This window comes from Setaria italica, chromosome IX (genome assembly GCF_000263155.2).
Source record: "Setaria italica strain Yugu1 chromosome IX, Setaria_italica_v2.0, whole genome shotgun sequence".
In the NCBI taxonomy this organism is placed as follows: Eukaryota; Viridiplantae; Streptophyta; class Magnoliopsida; order Poales; family Poaceae; genus Setaria; species Setaria italica.
The window spans coordinates 21,846,786-21,861,996 of NC_028458.1; the positions used below are offsets into that span (position 1 = coordinate 21,846,786).

The window sequence follows — 15,211 nt, forward strand, 5'->3', positions numbered from 1 at the left end:
TCCACTCCAAAAGGGACAAAAATCTTTTTTTTTTTTTGAAACTTGTCATCGCTTCTCCTCCCCAAAAGTACAGTAACCCCAATCCTCTTGCCCCCTCTGTCCTGTCTATAAATAAGCAGCCTTCGTGCGCCACAGGAAGATCCTCCCCCAACCTCTCCTCCCCGTGTTCGTCGTCGCTTCGTCCTGCCCACCTCGCCGACAAAGCAGAGGTAAACCCGCCGAGATCTCGTCCTGCTCTGTTCTTTTTCCTGGTTCGATCGCGCTAGCTCGTCCTGGGCTCCATTTCGGTGGATTTGGACCATTCATGGCTGCCCCTCCGTGTGGGATAGCGCGCAATGGCGCCGCCGCCTGTATGAACGGTCAGGGTGTGATTCTCGGCTTAGTGAATCCGCGCATGCAGGTTAGATTTTAGCCTCGGATGTGTCGGAAAAAGCTTTAGATCTTTTAGGATTTTCCATAGCTTCGTAATTAGCCCATTTCGAAGCAGGCCGTAGTGGAATCCGTGGCAAAAAAAAACTGGGAGGAGCCTTATCGAGGTTGTCCCGTTGGCCGATTTCCGCCTATCCTGCTCTGTGAATCCTACTAGTATGGTGCTTGCCCTTTTTTCCCCCCGTGTAAATCCGAGGTGCAGGCTCTTTGTTTGGATTGGGGATGAGGATGACGGTTGACTTTTCCGCTGCCACGGGTTGCCGAGATCCACTTCTCATGTCCCGCTGTAGTTTTGGTACGTTGGTTGTTTATCTGCAGAGATATTTTTGAAGCGGCATATCTGCAGAGATATAGGCTGCTTGCACTGGAAATCCTTGGGCCTTTTCTATAGCTTGATTTCTGCACTCAATTGCGTAAGGTGCTACTCTGCTGCTATAGGAAGCAGAAGGCTTATAATTTCATCCTTTAAATGGGTGTGCACATGCTGCTCATAGCCTGCTATGACATCTGGTTATGTTAAAGAACTCTGTGCTCTGTCTCCTTGCTCTTTTCGGTTCATGAAATGGTTGGACTCGCTACTGGGCACTCGGCTACTGACAAGAGTGAAAGTAAAAGGCTTAGAATTTCTTCCTCAACAGGACCTGGGTTATTAATGAGCTTGTTGCTGTCTACGTGTTATTTTCATTCATCTGGCCATGCTTACGATTTAAGTCAAAAGGATCGGCAACGGTACTTAAATTAAGAGGCTTAAACACTGCACATTTTCAGATTCCGTGATGCCATATCGGATAATATTTATTTGCCACTAGCATGCACGACTTGCTGCAAAGATTCCCTCAACCTATGATTGGCTTATAGCGTGCTGTTATTTTGTTTTTTTATGAAATATACATGACATGTTGGCAATACATCTATGAGCTGGCCTTTAGCAATTGATGTGTATGATAGAGCGCCTCGTTGTATATACCTTTTCTATTTCTACCAATTATTCTCTTCAATCATACAACTTTTGAGATCCATGTAATTTTGTTGCAGTATTAACGAAACGTTTCTAACTAGCACTATTTAAAGACAAGTCGGCTAATTCTTATGCATTAATTGAACTGTTCTGTTTACTGATTGCTGCTTCAAATGCCATTAAATAAATGACAGAATGGGGAGCAGCGAGAAGACCGTTACCGCTTATGGTGAGTACACCTATGCTGAGCTGGAGAGGGAGCCCTACTGGCCAAGTGAGAAGCTGAGGATTTCAATTACTGGGGCTGGTGGTTTCATTGGATCACACATTGCTCGCCGCCTGAAGAGTGAGGGCCATTACATCATCGCCTCTGACTGGAAGAAAAATGAGCATATGACTGAGGACATGTTCTGCCATGAGTTCCACCTTGTTGACCTCAGGGTCATGGACAACTGTCTGAAGGTTACCCAAGGCGTCGACCATGTATTCAATCTTGCTGCTGATATGGGTGGCATGGGGTTCATCCAGTCAAACCACTCTGTCATCATGTACAACAACACCATGATCAGTTTCAACATGCTTGAAGCTGCACGTATCAATGATGTGAAGAGGTATGGCACTCCATTTTCTGATATGGCTGCAGAATGCTGTGGCCTCCTCCATGAATGACATTCTAACATGCATATCTAATCTAGTTGAGGGAGTTCAATTAGAGTTTGTAGTGAACCTCACTACGACAAATAAACAGCATTTCTTATGCATGTTAGTCTTTGGGAAGCTCTAGGTACAGTTTCAGCTGGCGGATTTTCTGTTAGTATCCAATCCAGTTCTGTGCGTAGTTAAGTTGATACTGGCATTCACCAAAATGAACTTAAAAGGAAAAGAAACATGGCACTTTGGTATATTAGAACTATTTCTGTTTTCCATATATAAACCACCTGTCTTACTTTTTAATTGCGATGTCTGAACTCCACATGATCTTATTCAACTCACTGACTACTATTTTGTGTCATTTGGGTCTTGCAGGTTCTTCTACGCCTCGAGTGCATGCATTTACCCTGAATTCAAACAGCTTGACACAAATGTGAGCTTGAAGGAATCTGATGCCTGGCCTGCTGAGGTGTGTTCATTGAAAATTTGAAATACAATGGCACTTATGTTTTTTAGACACAGTCACACTCTCACATTTATTTATTTTCTGATCCATTACCTGTTTACCTTGCAGCCTCAAGACGCCTATGGCTTGGAGAAGCTTGCAACTGAGGAGTTGTGCAAGCACTACACCAAGGACTTTGGCATTGAGTGCCGCGTTGGCCGTTTCCACAACATATATGGTCCCTTTGGAACATGGAAGGGTAAATTAGCAGTTAATCTGTTTGACAGCATTGTTCCCCGAAAGCTGAGGTGATAATTCAATCTATATTGTTATCTTGCTAACAGGTGGTCGTGAGAAGGCACCTGCTGCCTTCTGCAGAAAGGCTCAGACATCCACCGAGAGGTTTGAGATGTGGGGTGATGGCCTCCAGACCCGATCCTTCACATTCATTGACGAGTGTGTCGAGGGTGTTCTCAGGTATGCAGCAACTTTCCATATTGTCCATAACATACTAAAGCTGTGCCTGCATAGAGATGGGGAAGTGAAAAATGACACCATACAAATCCTGTACAGATTGACTAAGTCAGACTTCCGCGAGCCGGTGAACATTGGAAGCGATGAGATGGTGAGCATGAATGAGATGGCTGAGATCGTCCTGAGCTTTGAGGATAGGAAGCTGCCCATCCACCACATCCCTGGTCCAGAGGGGGTCCGTGGGCGCAACTCCGACAACACTCTCATCAAGGAAAAGCTTGGGTGGGCCCCGACAATGAAGCTCAAGGTAGTGTCACCATCTTGCTAGATATTACTGTGTATGTATCTTCGCATAGATTGCGAACGATTCCTGACGGGCCTGCAAACTGAATCGTGCGTAGGATGGGCTTCGGTTTACGTACTTCTGGATTAAGGAGCAGATCGAGAAGGAGAAGACCCAGGGCATCGACATCGCAGGATACGGGTCCTCCAAGGTGGTGTCGACCCAGGCGCCTGTGCAGCTGGGCTCCCTCCGTGCTGCCGACGGCAAGGAGGGCCTGTGAGTCCATTACTCATCACTGCGTACGGAACTGTTGGAGATTTGGGACAGTAGAGAGATTATAGCAGCAAACATACCTTTTATCCCCTTTGGGGGTTTAGAGACCATCGTGTTCTATGCAGTATTTACCACCCCCATTAATTTTGGTGTTAACTTGCGTGTGTGTTTACCTTGATTATTGTACTCGATCCTTTAGCCCATGATGATGGACAATAAAATTCCTTGCGTTGTTACTATGTATGATACGGCTTGTTGTAATAAGCCCTGCGCCAATTTACTTGTCGGTGGCATTGGCTTGGAATGTACTGTCTGATGTATGCCAGTATGAGAGGGTTCTCAAGCTATCCTGAGCGTGGTAAATTCTTTGTAACCGAGCACAGTGAGAAGTCACGACCCGTTCCACTTGAAACATGAAAAAGAAAATAACACGGTAACAGCAAGAACCAAGAAAGATTGATCCGACAATTCTACCTCGAAACAAAATGCGTATCGCTCTCTCGTGTCACTGTAGCAGAGCAGGCCCGTAAGCTGGGCCTAGTGGTTCTGCCATCATCTTTTGGTGACGGTTTCGACGCTGACACAGGGACCATTTGCCGCACCCGCACGCGGCCGAGGATCTACGTGCTGATGCGAGTAATATTCCCTGCGCTTTTCCGGACGTGTCGTGCTGGCCCGCGGCGTCGGCGTCGGCTTCAGCGGTCAGCACCGTCGCACGCCGGCGTCATACGCCGCCCACCGGTTCCGGATATACACGTACGCTTCCGGCCTCCATGTCCAAGATAACTTGGTAGGCTAGTGGCTACCAAAGATGGTGACGGGATAAGATAGCATATGCTGAAAATGGAACGTGTTACGCTTACGACTTGCGAGGGAGAAGAAAGACAAACGAAAAGAAAGAGAAGGTTTGCTGGGCCTACCGGCGGGCAAATACGGAGGAGGACGAGATACAACAACAACAACAACAGAAAGAGCCTTTGCCTCGAGCGTACACGGGCCATAAGGACCCAATGCGCTCACTAAATGTGGCCATGTGGGCCTACCCGGGCACCACCAAAACACATAGCGAACCGGCCTACTAAGCGTTTTGGGCCAAGAACATTCAGAGCTTAAAAAATTCAAGTCATGCTTGGAAAATTTGGCTACCACTTATCAGTACCAATATTTTTAGCCAAATTCATAGCAAGGTACTAGAAACTTCTTGAAGAAATAGGTTGCCAAATTTTGTTACTAAACCAAGTGATACCCAAATTTCTTACTCTATTTTTAGCATACTTTGATTTGGGCGAGTTCTGATTTTGACATGCCCTCATTTTAACTTAGCAAAATTTGGAAGCAAACCAAACAGGCTATCGGTTCGGTTGAAAGTTACTCTGGCTTTCTTCTTCACGGGCCGATTGTAATCGTGCGTGCCCGTCTGCCCGATTAATTAGGTTATTCTATATTATGCGTAAGTAATGTTAATACAGATTATCTTAGGTTTGGTTCTAAATAAAATGGGATCTAATGGCTATTATTTCTAATAGCAATTGAGTTTACACATCGATTGTTGGACGTGTTTAGCTTTTTTCAGGATTTCTATTATTTTTTATAGCCTGTCTTGTGAGGATTAGGTGGAGGGCTCTAAAATAACTAGGTGTGGGATCATTCTCTATCAACCAGAGTTTGGTCGATAGAAAGCACAATACATTAGTGCATTATTACCTACAATCCTACTGGTACATACGGAACTGAAGAAATCGTAACAACCTCGTCGCTCAGTAGTTGAACAGGATCATCTCTGTGTTTCGACCATCCATACGTCAACCTCATGTGCTCTTCTCTCCTCCTATGAAATCTTCATATAGTTTTTCATTTTCCAAATCGCACTACGGATGGAGGGCCTCAGCATCATGCTGGGCCATCAACTATAACTTCTTAAGTCAGTCTCAGTGTATAGTTTCATCGTATTAATACCAAAATGCCATGTCATCTTTTCAATGAAATGAAACTGTCACTCTCAGTGCACAGTTTCATTGCACAGTTTCATAGATAGCTTAGATCATTTAATTCTTGCATTGTGCTATGATGAAATATGTCATGCCATGAACTATAACATGCTCAGTGCAAGTTTCGTTGGGTTTCATAGGACTTGGTATGTGTGCCATGTGTGTTTTGTGGGGATGAAACTCTCCTCTCCTCTCTCATCATAATTAATCTGCCAAATCAATAGTTTTGCTGATGTGGCATAAGATTTAATGTACATGAAAAGGAGGAACGCATAAAAAAGAAAAAAAATCAAACAACATCTTCTCACTCGGTGCTCTAGTCTTACCGGTCGCTGCTAATAATAGTTTCCTCTTTATTCTACAGGCCCTAATCATGCAGGGAAGACCGATTCCATTTCCCTCATTTGCCTCAGATTCCTCCACCACTGGAGACCATAGACGTCGACCTCAAACCCCCCGGACTGTCAATTCCAGCACAAGAATGAAGAATCGCCGCGCCACAACTGTAGCTTATCCCCCCTCCTTGTTCATCGTGCGTGCTTTTCGGTTTCAGTGGGGAGTGCGCAACGAATCAGATCAAATCACAGTGACAAATTCCCAAGGATCAAAAGGCAGAGGGAGTGCTGTAAAAAAAGATCCAAATTTCCTGATGGACGCCACAGTGGGTTAGTGGAGACAGTAGAGAAGAATTGAAAAGGTTGGGAGATGAAAGGGACCTTTTTGAGTTGGCAACAACTTTAATTTTGGTGCGAGTGCAGCATCAATCGCCAGGACCACCTCAGATTCCCCCTGCAGCATATTATGTGATTTCAGCTCACCTAATCTAGGAGTCCTAAGCATTACTGATTGCAATTGGGGAAATTACTAACCCTGTATGCCAAATGACTGAACATTTAAACATAACATGCATATAGCACTGCAGATTCAAGCTAGCTAGAGGGGATAAGTACTATTAGGGCACATGGTTTATGCACCTAACCAGCTTGGCTGGTACTTTAACAGTCATGTTAACATTCATGATAGAGGGGATAGAAATTATCAAAGGACCATGTATTAGAAATTGACATATGGGACCTTTAATTTCCAAAAAAAAAAGTTGAAACAGAGAAGAAAATGAGTGATCCTAGTTGATGTAGCTAGCATATCAGACGGTTTTGGGGGCATGTTGGTACATGTACAGTAGCGTGTGTCTGGGAATGTGCTGTCATGTCTGTGTTAGTTTGGACTTAACCAAAGATATTTTCATGTGCCCCCCTACCCTACATTATTAGGTCACTTGGCATGTTGGTTGATCCAAGGTCTTAACAAAAGCAACACTGATTAGACTAAACTATGCTTGTGTCATCCTAGGGCACTACTGAATAATCAATCACGCCTACGCGCATATCTAGATTTGTAGGCGCAGCAAAGCTTGTCTTGTTTATGTGAATGATAGGGTAGTAGATTAATAGGTGAATCATAGCCCGTCGGCTCAACCAACTAAACCACTGGGCTATTGTTTATTGGACTGTCAATCGACCAAGCACAAAGTTGTTTGTTGGGCCCTAGAAAAATTCTCCGGATGGTGTCCATGTGAACTGACAGATCGAAGATGGTACGATCTTATTATCCTCTCCCTGACCCATGCTCTTTGGATGATCACTCGGAAGCAGGAGCTGCTGCAAGCCTGCAAACCTCTCAAGATGCGCTTTCATGAGTAGAGGTGTATATTGCCATCCATATCTCATTATGCATAGGAGATGAGGATGTAAGGGAAAGAGCATGCTCCCTCCGTTCCAAAATTGTAGATCGTTTTGATTTTTCCAGGTTCATAGATATCTATGAACCTAAAAAAACTAAAATAACCTACAATTTGGAACGGAGGGAGTAGTTATTTGGATCGAACATGGAGGTCTAATTGAGCAACACATATGCACACTGCCTATGCGTTGTAGGTGAAACTTATGTCGCACTGGGCGTGTCATCCAGTGCCACAATATCAAATCACATTGTCTTCCATTCAAACCCATCCTTTTTCCGAACCATTCGAACCCACTCCTGTATCCTACGACATTCGCCACCCCGCACGTGAAGGTTTGCCGTCTCACCTGCACATGACTCCTAATTTGTTCATTTTTGCCAAAGTCGCGGCGTCGAAGATGCCAACCACACAAGTGTCTACATGTCCTTTTTACAAGTGTCTACATGTCCTTTTTAGGATCGAATACCGTCCCCATTCCGCTCAGTGTCTTTGCAGGTCAGGGAGAATCATGTAGCACCTTGTATTTCCAATCACCAAAGTTTGCATCTAGTCATCCCAAAAAGCTTATCATGTTCGACCGGGAGAAGCAACGATTGATCGGTTGACTCGCGCCGTGACAACTAGCCGCTTTGACAGCAAGTGGCACACCAACTGAACACTACTCCAGTAATGCTGTAAATTGTAACGTACCGTGGTGCAGTGCTACCCATAATAATGTACGAGTACTCAATAACCGCTATTTTGCGCCAGAAAACCGTGGCGAGATGATCGTCCTGTCCCACCCCCCCTCTTCATGGCACTGTACCTGCTGCGTCGCCCTGCCCATGCACGGGGCAGCGGCAGCGGCAGCAACGGAGCAGGGATTAAACACGGGCTGGAAGCAGCAGCGGCAGGCGGCAGCTCAGCTCTTCCCGCACAGACACAGTAATGCTAATGCCGGGCTCCGTAGTCCGTGGCAGCGGCAGTAACGCGACTCGCGCCGCACGCGGGCGGTCACCGGCGACGCGACACCTCGGGCCCGCGCCGCCCGCGCGTACGTGTGAGATCTAACGGCCGAGCAGTCCCACCCGGCCAACCCCCCCAGGCCCCCACCCCGGCCGCCCGTTCGCGTCTGGCGAGAGGCGAATGCGCGGCCGACAGTGGGCTGCGCGGGAGGGGATTCGCGGCAGGGGCGGCGGGTTGCGCGGGAGGGGATTTGAGGCAGGGGCGGTGAGCTGGGGGGCCCGAGGGCGGCAGCTGCGCGGATGCAGGCGGCGCAGGGGATGGCACCCAATCCGTCGCCACCGTCGTCGACGCTGACCCCGCCGCGTCCTTCAAGTCGCTGTTGCCGTTGAGCCGCACGAACACCGCTGGCGCCGGGAGCTTGCGGGCGTTGCCCTCGCTGAGCCCGCACACAGCTCGGAGTAGGACGAGAGCTGCGCACTCTGCTCCGCCTAGCCTGAGCGCCTTCGCCCCCGCCGCCACGGCAGCCTTGCGCCGTCGCCGTGCGTATGTAGGAGCAGCTCCGGCAGGAACTGCCGCTTTCCGGTCGAGCCGAGGTTGACCATCAGTGACTTCAATTTTGGAGGTTGTCAGCATACTATCGGAACTCTGCAATGTCTCGTCAAATGGTGACTGAAACCACGATTAAATCCATATGCCTTGAAATCACAGATGGATTTGCGATCAGCTCTCTTTTTTTGCTTCGCTTCTGACGCTAGTATTTGCAGGAGCAGCTCCAGCGAAAACTGCCAGGGGCCTGGCTGGATGCCTGGATGATGAGGAACGGTCATGGAAGTCTGATGCGGGCCGCGAGGCCAGAAGCCCAGAACTTGAGTCAGATAGGCACGTCGTGCAGTGGCATACAAGTGTTCCCACCAGCGGCGCCGGACACAGGTCCCGTCCCTCTCCTAGTACTGTCATTTTGTTGATCGTTTCGTACTGTTTTTTTTTTCCGTTCCGATGACTGCTGTTCCTTGTGAATTTTCCTTCTGCAAATTTGGATGGCCAAGAGACAGAACCAAGGATGACCTGCAGGTGCAAGGGAGGGCGTCGAACTTGCCAGGAGAACAGTTTTTACAAGTAACGTAGATCTGCCACGACCAAATCAGATCGAACGGCCACTAATTTCCCTCCTCATTTTTCCCTCTCAAGGAGGAACCAAGATCTGCGCCCATTTTGGCGCCTTGCACACAAGCTGCAGAGCGCCAGAGAATCAATTGTAGGCCAGGCAGCGGCAGACCTGGGCAGGATGCAGGCTTGCAGAGGAGAGAAGATGCGCTCATCTGCAGCGTGTCTCCAATCGAGCTACAGCGACCTACCTACCTTTGCAGTTCAGACCATCTTTTGAGTCGGATTTGGATTGGATCAGGCACCCAGATCGAATCGAACAGGAACAAAAACTTCTAAAATTTGGAGAACCCCATCCACACATATATTTTTTTTAAAAGAAAACATGGGCGACCTCCAGAAGCGGGTTGGAAAAATTACCACCCACTTGCCGTCATCTCCCTTCCCTCCCAACAACCAGCACCTGGGCTCGGTGCCTTCCACAGTACAGCCACCTTGGTTTTTTTTTTCCTATCTTTTTTATTATATTTTTATTGTCATGGGAGGTTGGGGAATATTTTTTTTCCCCGGGAGCATATGCCAGATGACAGTTCAACAACCTCATCTGGAATTCAGAGGAATTTATCCTTCTCTTCAAGCACCCAATTGCAATAATATCTCCTGCGCAGAATTCCTTGTTTACTGGTAGGCGTTAGCGCTGCGTGCACAACAGCTGAACCAGAAGATTTCCAATCAAGGGAAGAATTTTGATTCCATTAAAAGTTCATGGTATATAAATACACTGCTCACAAAAAAGGGAGTGGTGTTTTACGTATAGAAGCAGCAAATCTTTTTAAATGCTTACATTTTTCTCCAAGTAAACTCAGTTTGTATGGTCCGATATTAAAATTCAAAAAAAAAAAACAACAGTAGCGAATGGTGCCTCAAATTCTGCTGTTGAGTGACATTTAAGATCAAGAACTAAAGACTCTGCAAGACTGCAAACTTTTTCTTTGAAGCGAACTGCAAACTTATACGGCCGTAATCTGGCAATTGTCACTGAGAACTACATCATGGCAAGTTTCATTACTTAGACAAAGTGGCAAACATCATTACCAAAAGTGGGTGTTAATCCGGTGTTTTCTTTTACTTCTCTTCCTAAAACTAACACTAACTACATAGTAATTCCCTCCACCATTTCGTGCAACACTAGCAGTACAGTAATACATACGTACCTCTCTCACTTCGTAGTCCAAAATACCACCCCAAAAAACTTTCGCAGCTAGACCCTCTCCGAAGACAAAAATTCCAAGAACGGCCTCTCGTCACGCGGCGGCGGTTCCCTCAACGTCGACCTCGCCCGCCCCGGCGGCGGAGGCGGCCTCTTCGGCCGCCGGCGCCTCGCGGTCGTGGGGGGACAGCCACTTGGCCCGCATGTACTCGGGCTTGCGCCACGGCGGGAGGTGCAGGCCGCGCTTCTTCAGGCTGGCGCGCGCGGCGTCGGCGGCGGCGGCCACGAGGAGGCGGAGCCGGTCGTCCTTGCCCACGAACACCGCCGGCAGCCGCTGCAGCAGGGACCGGTACGCCTTGGTCGGCCGCGCCACCTCGAACGCGGACCGGAAGTCCACGTCCACCAGGACACGCTCCCGCGCGCCGCGGTCGGACGCCGCCGGGAGGAGCACGTCGACGTACGCGTGCTCGCCGGCGGGGTGGGAGGGGGACTTGTCCCAGCGGGAGACGCAGACGGCGGCGTCGTGCCCCGCGGCGCGGAGCGAGGCGGCGACGAGGCGGAGCAGGTCGCGCCGGCGCGCACCCGCCGCGCGGTGGCGCTCCAGGTGCGCGCAGACGTCGGCGAGGAGGTTGCGTTCCCGGAGCGTCGCGCAGTGGACGAGGCCCTGGAGACGGCGGCGCGAGACGGTTAGAAATCACCTCTTGCGCTCTCGATGGCGGCCACCGCCCACCAAAATTGTTGAAGCCAAGGAACCAAGCTACTACCTTGATCGTCTCCGCGACGTCGGAGGCCGCCGCCGCAGCTTCCTCGTCCTCCTCGTCGTCGGAATTGTCGCCTCCGTGGAAGCAGTTGCAGTACCGCCCGCCGTGGCCTGGCTTCTCGGCGCCCGCGCCGACGCCGTCCTCCAAGAAGCTTCGAACCATGCCGTCCAGGCACACGGAGCTCGGCTCCGCCTCATCCTTCTCTCCCGCTGCCGCAGCTGACGGTAGCCGCTCCGCTGGCGAGATCCGCAGGAGTTGGCGATCGAACAGCCGCTTCAGCATCGACCTCGCCGGTGCCGGCGCAGGCGCCGTGGACGGATCGGTCGGAGCGGCCCTCATATCGACTCGAAGAAATGAACGGCGCTGGCTGTATCAGCAGGGGAAGCGATCTTGGGCCGCGGCGGTCGCCTGAGGCATGGCCGCGGGCTGCGACCCTTGGATGAATGATTCGATCGGAGCGGTTAGGGTTTTTTGGTCTTTTGGGGTTCGATTTTTTTTGGTGCGAATTTTCGGGGGGAAGAGGACGAGAAGGAGCAAGGAGGGGACCGGTTTTAAAGCAGGCGGAGGATGCCGACGTGGACAGTACGATGCCGTGGCGTCCGACGTGGCTGTTCTTATCCGCATGCTGCTGGAGGTGGCACCTGACTGACGGGCCCTGGCTTCGCAGAGCTGTAATTTGTGGAGAAACGGATGTCCAAGGAAATCTAACTTCTGGCTCAATCTTTTTATTTAACAAATACTGATTTGATGTATACTGTTGTGGTCTCATAAGTAAAAATCTTTGCAGAGACACCATTTCCACATGACTTGTGGAGTATAACACGTATTTTTTTTTATTTGCAAAACGCAGGCAAGGTCATACATGACATGCAACTCTATTCGTATAGGCGCGAGATATTTAGCTGGCATGTCTTGAGATTGAGAATGTTATCACAAATATCTTGTTGTCAATAGGCACGTCATTTACCATTGAGAGAATAAGATCAGTTAATTTTTAAAATAAATTTAGAAAAAATACATCAACATTGTGGACGTGCCGAATCGACGACCCAAATTTGGATGGCCAAATATACACTCAATAACTGAGTAAGTTATTTTGGGAGTTTTACCATGCTCCTCAGTGGTACCACTGCTCGTATGGCATAGCATTTGCGATGATGTTTTGACTTTCCTTCTGGATGATGTTTTGTAATGTTTTGCTTGTACTCACCGAGACAACCAATTTGAAAAAGATACACACTGGCACACTTCACTCAGGTTCGTACGGAGATCCTCGTGTACTCTGCAGTCAAGAGCTGAGACACGACAGTCGACAAACAACGCCGTTCACTGCTTTTCGGTGATGCGGTGCCGAGAAAGATTTGACGGGAGCTGCAGAAATCGAGTCATTACTTCCCCCAGATACTGAAGTCATTTCCGAGGAGAGTATGTTCTGACCAATTGCGGATGCAAACTCCACTTCAATTTTCGAATGCAATTTGGAAGAAGCAAGCCCCTGTAGAGATTTTTTTTAAAAAAAACTTACTCTATTTCAAACGAAATTCTCTTTATCATTGTCAGGGAGCATTATATTAACAGCAGTAATGCCAACTAACACGAGGAACCGACCCACCTGTCCCTTCTCTTCTTCCTTTGGTCGTAGATTATTCATGTTGCCTTGACTCTGGTTACCACTTACAATTGCATTTGTGCAGCCGTAATAAAAAAATCTACAACTATTAATTTGAAAAATATTCCTACTCCATCTCCATGCATGTTTTCTATCATCCTTTTTTTGGCAATTAGTGTTGAGTGGAATGGGCATCCAATCCAAGGACTCTCAGCGATGTGCCATCATAGCATCATAGCATAATGCAGTATACTCTCTCCTACGTCCATTATTGTTGATGGACTACACAATCATACAGCGATGTGCCACAGGGGGGGCCTATTGGCCATAGAAAAGTAGTGCCACGCGCCAAGCCCAATCAGTGAGGAAAGCTTCCACCCAAGCAATTGCTTGCCACAAAAACATGCAGAGATGCCGAGAGGTATAGAAGGCTCCTCCTCAAGCCAAGCCAGCCGGCAACAAGAAGGCCTCCCTGCACAAGCCACCCCCGGAACAACAACAGGGAAGAAGGCACCTGATTAATTCTAAAAAGAAGAAGGCACCTGATTGATGAGTTGGGTCGGGCCTGGCCCTGCTCTGTCTTATCCTGACTGGCAATTTAAGTTGCGGTACGTTACGTGACAATTATTTGATGGGTTGCTTGATGCGCTCTCATCACCTTCTCAATCAGATTAGCGCGGGTGTCTCTTTTAAGGCTGGACCACGGAATTTCTTGTCTTCATCCTTGACGAGCTTGCAACTTGCAAATCCTGTTTGTAATTTCCTTCTTTTTTAAAAAAATTATGGTCAGTAATTCACACTACAGTTTCTGCCTTCACTAGTAGAGAACTGACCTTCCATCCATCCCCTTTTATCCCGATTAACATTGGCCCCGTGACTAAAAGTGGCGTACCACTGTAGGCCACCGCGGGGGGGCGGGGGGAGCTTTAGTCCCGGTTGTAAGTACCAAAGCCCCCCTTTAGTCCCAGTTGTAATGGCCGGAAAAATCGCACCGATGCTGCCCCCTTTTATCCCGATTGGAAGATCCAACCGGACAGTCTTTTGTCCGGTTGGAAGCTCAGACAAAACCACCAACCGAGACAAAAGGTATTATATTTTTTCCCGATTGAAATTTCCAACCGGGACAAAGTCTCCTCCCTGTAAAATCACTAGACAGAGAGCTCTTCTTCCTCCTCCAGCCCGAGCCACTCCACTCCACCGGCCTCCTCTCCACGACGACGAAGAGGAGGATGATAACAACATTTCGGACTGGGCTGTAGGCCAAGCTTTTGTAGATACTATAATGGGCAAGACTGATAAAGATGAGTTTGTAGAAGACGGTCCTATTGATGATCTTGGTCAAGTGCTACGGGATGCACACAGAGATTGCGAAACTGAGAAGGAATAAAAAAAGTTGCAGCGCATGATAGATGATCACAAAAAAAAATTTGTACCTAGATTGCATGCAGGGGCATAAAAAACTAGGTAACATACTAGAATTTCTGCAATGGAAGGCTAAAAATGGTGTATCCGATAAGGCATTTTAGGGGATATTGAAAATTGTCAAGAACATGTTTCCCAAGAATAATGAATTGCCGTCCAAAATATATGAAGCTAAACAGATTATTTGCCCTCTGGGATTGGAGGTTCAGAAGATACACGCATGCCCTAATGACTGTATCCTCTATCGTGGTAATGAATACGAGAAATTGGATGCTTGTCCTGTGTGCGGAGCGCTGCGGTATAAGATCAGGTGAGATGATTTTGGTGATGTCGAGGAGCAGCCTCCTAAGAAGAGAGTTCCCGTGAAGGTGGTGTGGTATTTCCCTGTAATACCACGTTTGAAGCATTTGTTCAGAAATAAGGCGAATGCTAAGTTGATGCGATGGCACAAAGAACAACGTAAGCAAGATGAGATGCTGAGACCGCGGATGGGGCCTAGTGGAGATCAATGGATAGAGCATTTCTGCACTTTGAAAGTGATGCAAGGAACATAAGGTTTGGTTTAAGTACTGATGGTGAAGATTTATTCGATCAATATGACTGATTCAAACTTATTTTAAATATACTTACTAATTTAATATATTTTTCATGTTTGAAATATGTAAAGTTTTTATTTTTCTGTTAAAAAACAGTTGAAAACATTATAAATTTGTGTGTTTAAATTAGTTGAGATGAAGATTATTCGATCAATATGAACAATGTTAACCATATGCATCAATTGAATTTTTTGCACGTTGGAATTATTTAATTGAATAGTTTGTTGATGATAGTGGTGCATTAAAATAATTATTTTAGAAACTAAAACAACTAGTATAGAATTAATGACTCATTCAAACTTACTTTAAATATAGTTGCTAA

At 47.5% G+C, this 15,211-nt stretch overlaps 2 protein-coding genes across 4 annotated transcripts; one reads left to right on the forward strand and one right to left on the reverse strand.

Annotated features, from left to right (window-relative positions):
• The first annotated feature begins 56 nt into the window (after nt 1-56).
• Nucleotides 57-3,817, forward strand: LOC101752979 (GDP-mannose 3,5-epimerase 1). Its single transcript, XM_004983135.2, has 7 exons — nt 57-209; nt 1,582-1,998; nt 2,414-2,507; nt 2,613-2,742; nt 2,828-2,960; nt 3,057-3,264; nt 3,359-3,817. Exons 2-7 carry the CDS (start codon nt 1,583-1,585, stop codon nt 3,518-3,520), a joined length of 1,143 nt encoding a protein of 380 aa, XP_004983192.1. The 5' UTR covers nt 57-209; nt 1,582; the 3' UTR covers nt 3,521-3,817.
• A 5,786-nt stretch (nt 3,818-9,603) lies between these two features.
• Nucleotides 9,604-11,797, reverse strand: LOC101753379. 3 transcript variants are annotated; one of them, XR_002676061.1, is made up of 3 exons: nt 11,266-11,797; nt 10,506-11,165; nt 9,604-9,951 (listed from the first exon to the last, which is right to left on the reverse strand). XR_002676061.1 is itself a non-coding variant. In XM_004983136.2 (2 exons), the coding sequence occupies exons 1-2, from the start codon at nt 11,599-11,601 to the stop codon at nt 10,596-10,598; spliced, it is 906 nt and encodes a 301-aa protein (XP_004983193.1). In that variant the 5' UTR covers nt 11,602-11,797; the 3' UTR covers nt 10,253-10,595. The 3 variants fall into 3 exon arrangements, 1 of the variants encoding a protein (XP_004983193.1); XR_215863.3 differs by having other exon boundaries at nt 9,604-10,003; XM_004983136.2 differs by lacking the exon at nt 9,604-9,951 and having other exon boundaries at nt 10,253-11,165.
• Between the last annotated feature and the right edge of the window lie 3,414 nt (nt 11,798-15,211).

What these genes read in the sequence shown, in the direction of transcription:
- LOC101752979 (XM_004983135.2), top strand. Translation starts at nt 1,583, where the DNA reads ATGGGGAGCAGCGAGAAGACCGTTACCGCTTATGGTGAGTACACCTAT. An exon ending in CTGATGCCTGGCCTGCTGAG is followed by an intron (nt 2,508 to 2,612) that starts GTGTGTTCATTG and finishes TTTACCTTGCAG; the next exon opens with CCTCAAGACGCCTATGGCTT. An exon ending in CCCCGACAATGAAGCTCAAG is followed by an intron (nt 3,265 to 3,358) that starts GTAGTGTCACCA and finishes AATCGTGCGTAG; the next exon opens with GATGGGCTTCGGTTTACGTA.
- LOC101753379 (XM_004983136.2), bottom strand. Translation starts at nt 11,601, where the DNA reads ATGAGGGCCGCTCCGACCGATCCGTCCACGGCGCCTGCGCCGGCACCG. An exon ending in ACGTCGCGGAGACGATCAAG is followed by an intron (nt 11,166 to 11,265) that starts GTAGTAGCTTGG and finishes CGCCGTCTCCAG; the next exon opens with GGCCTCGTCCACTGCGCGAC.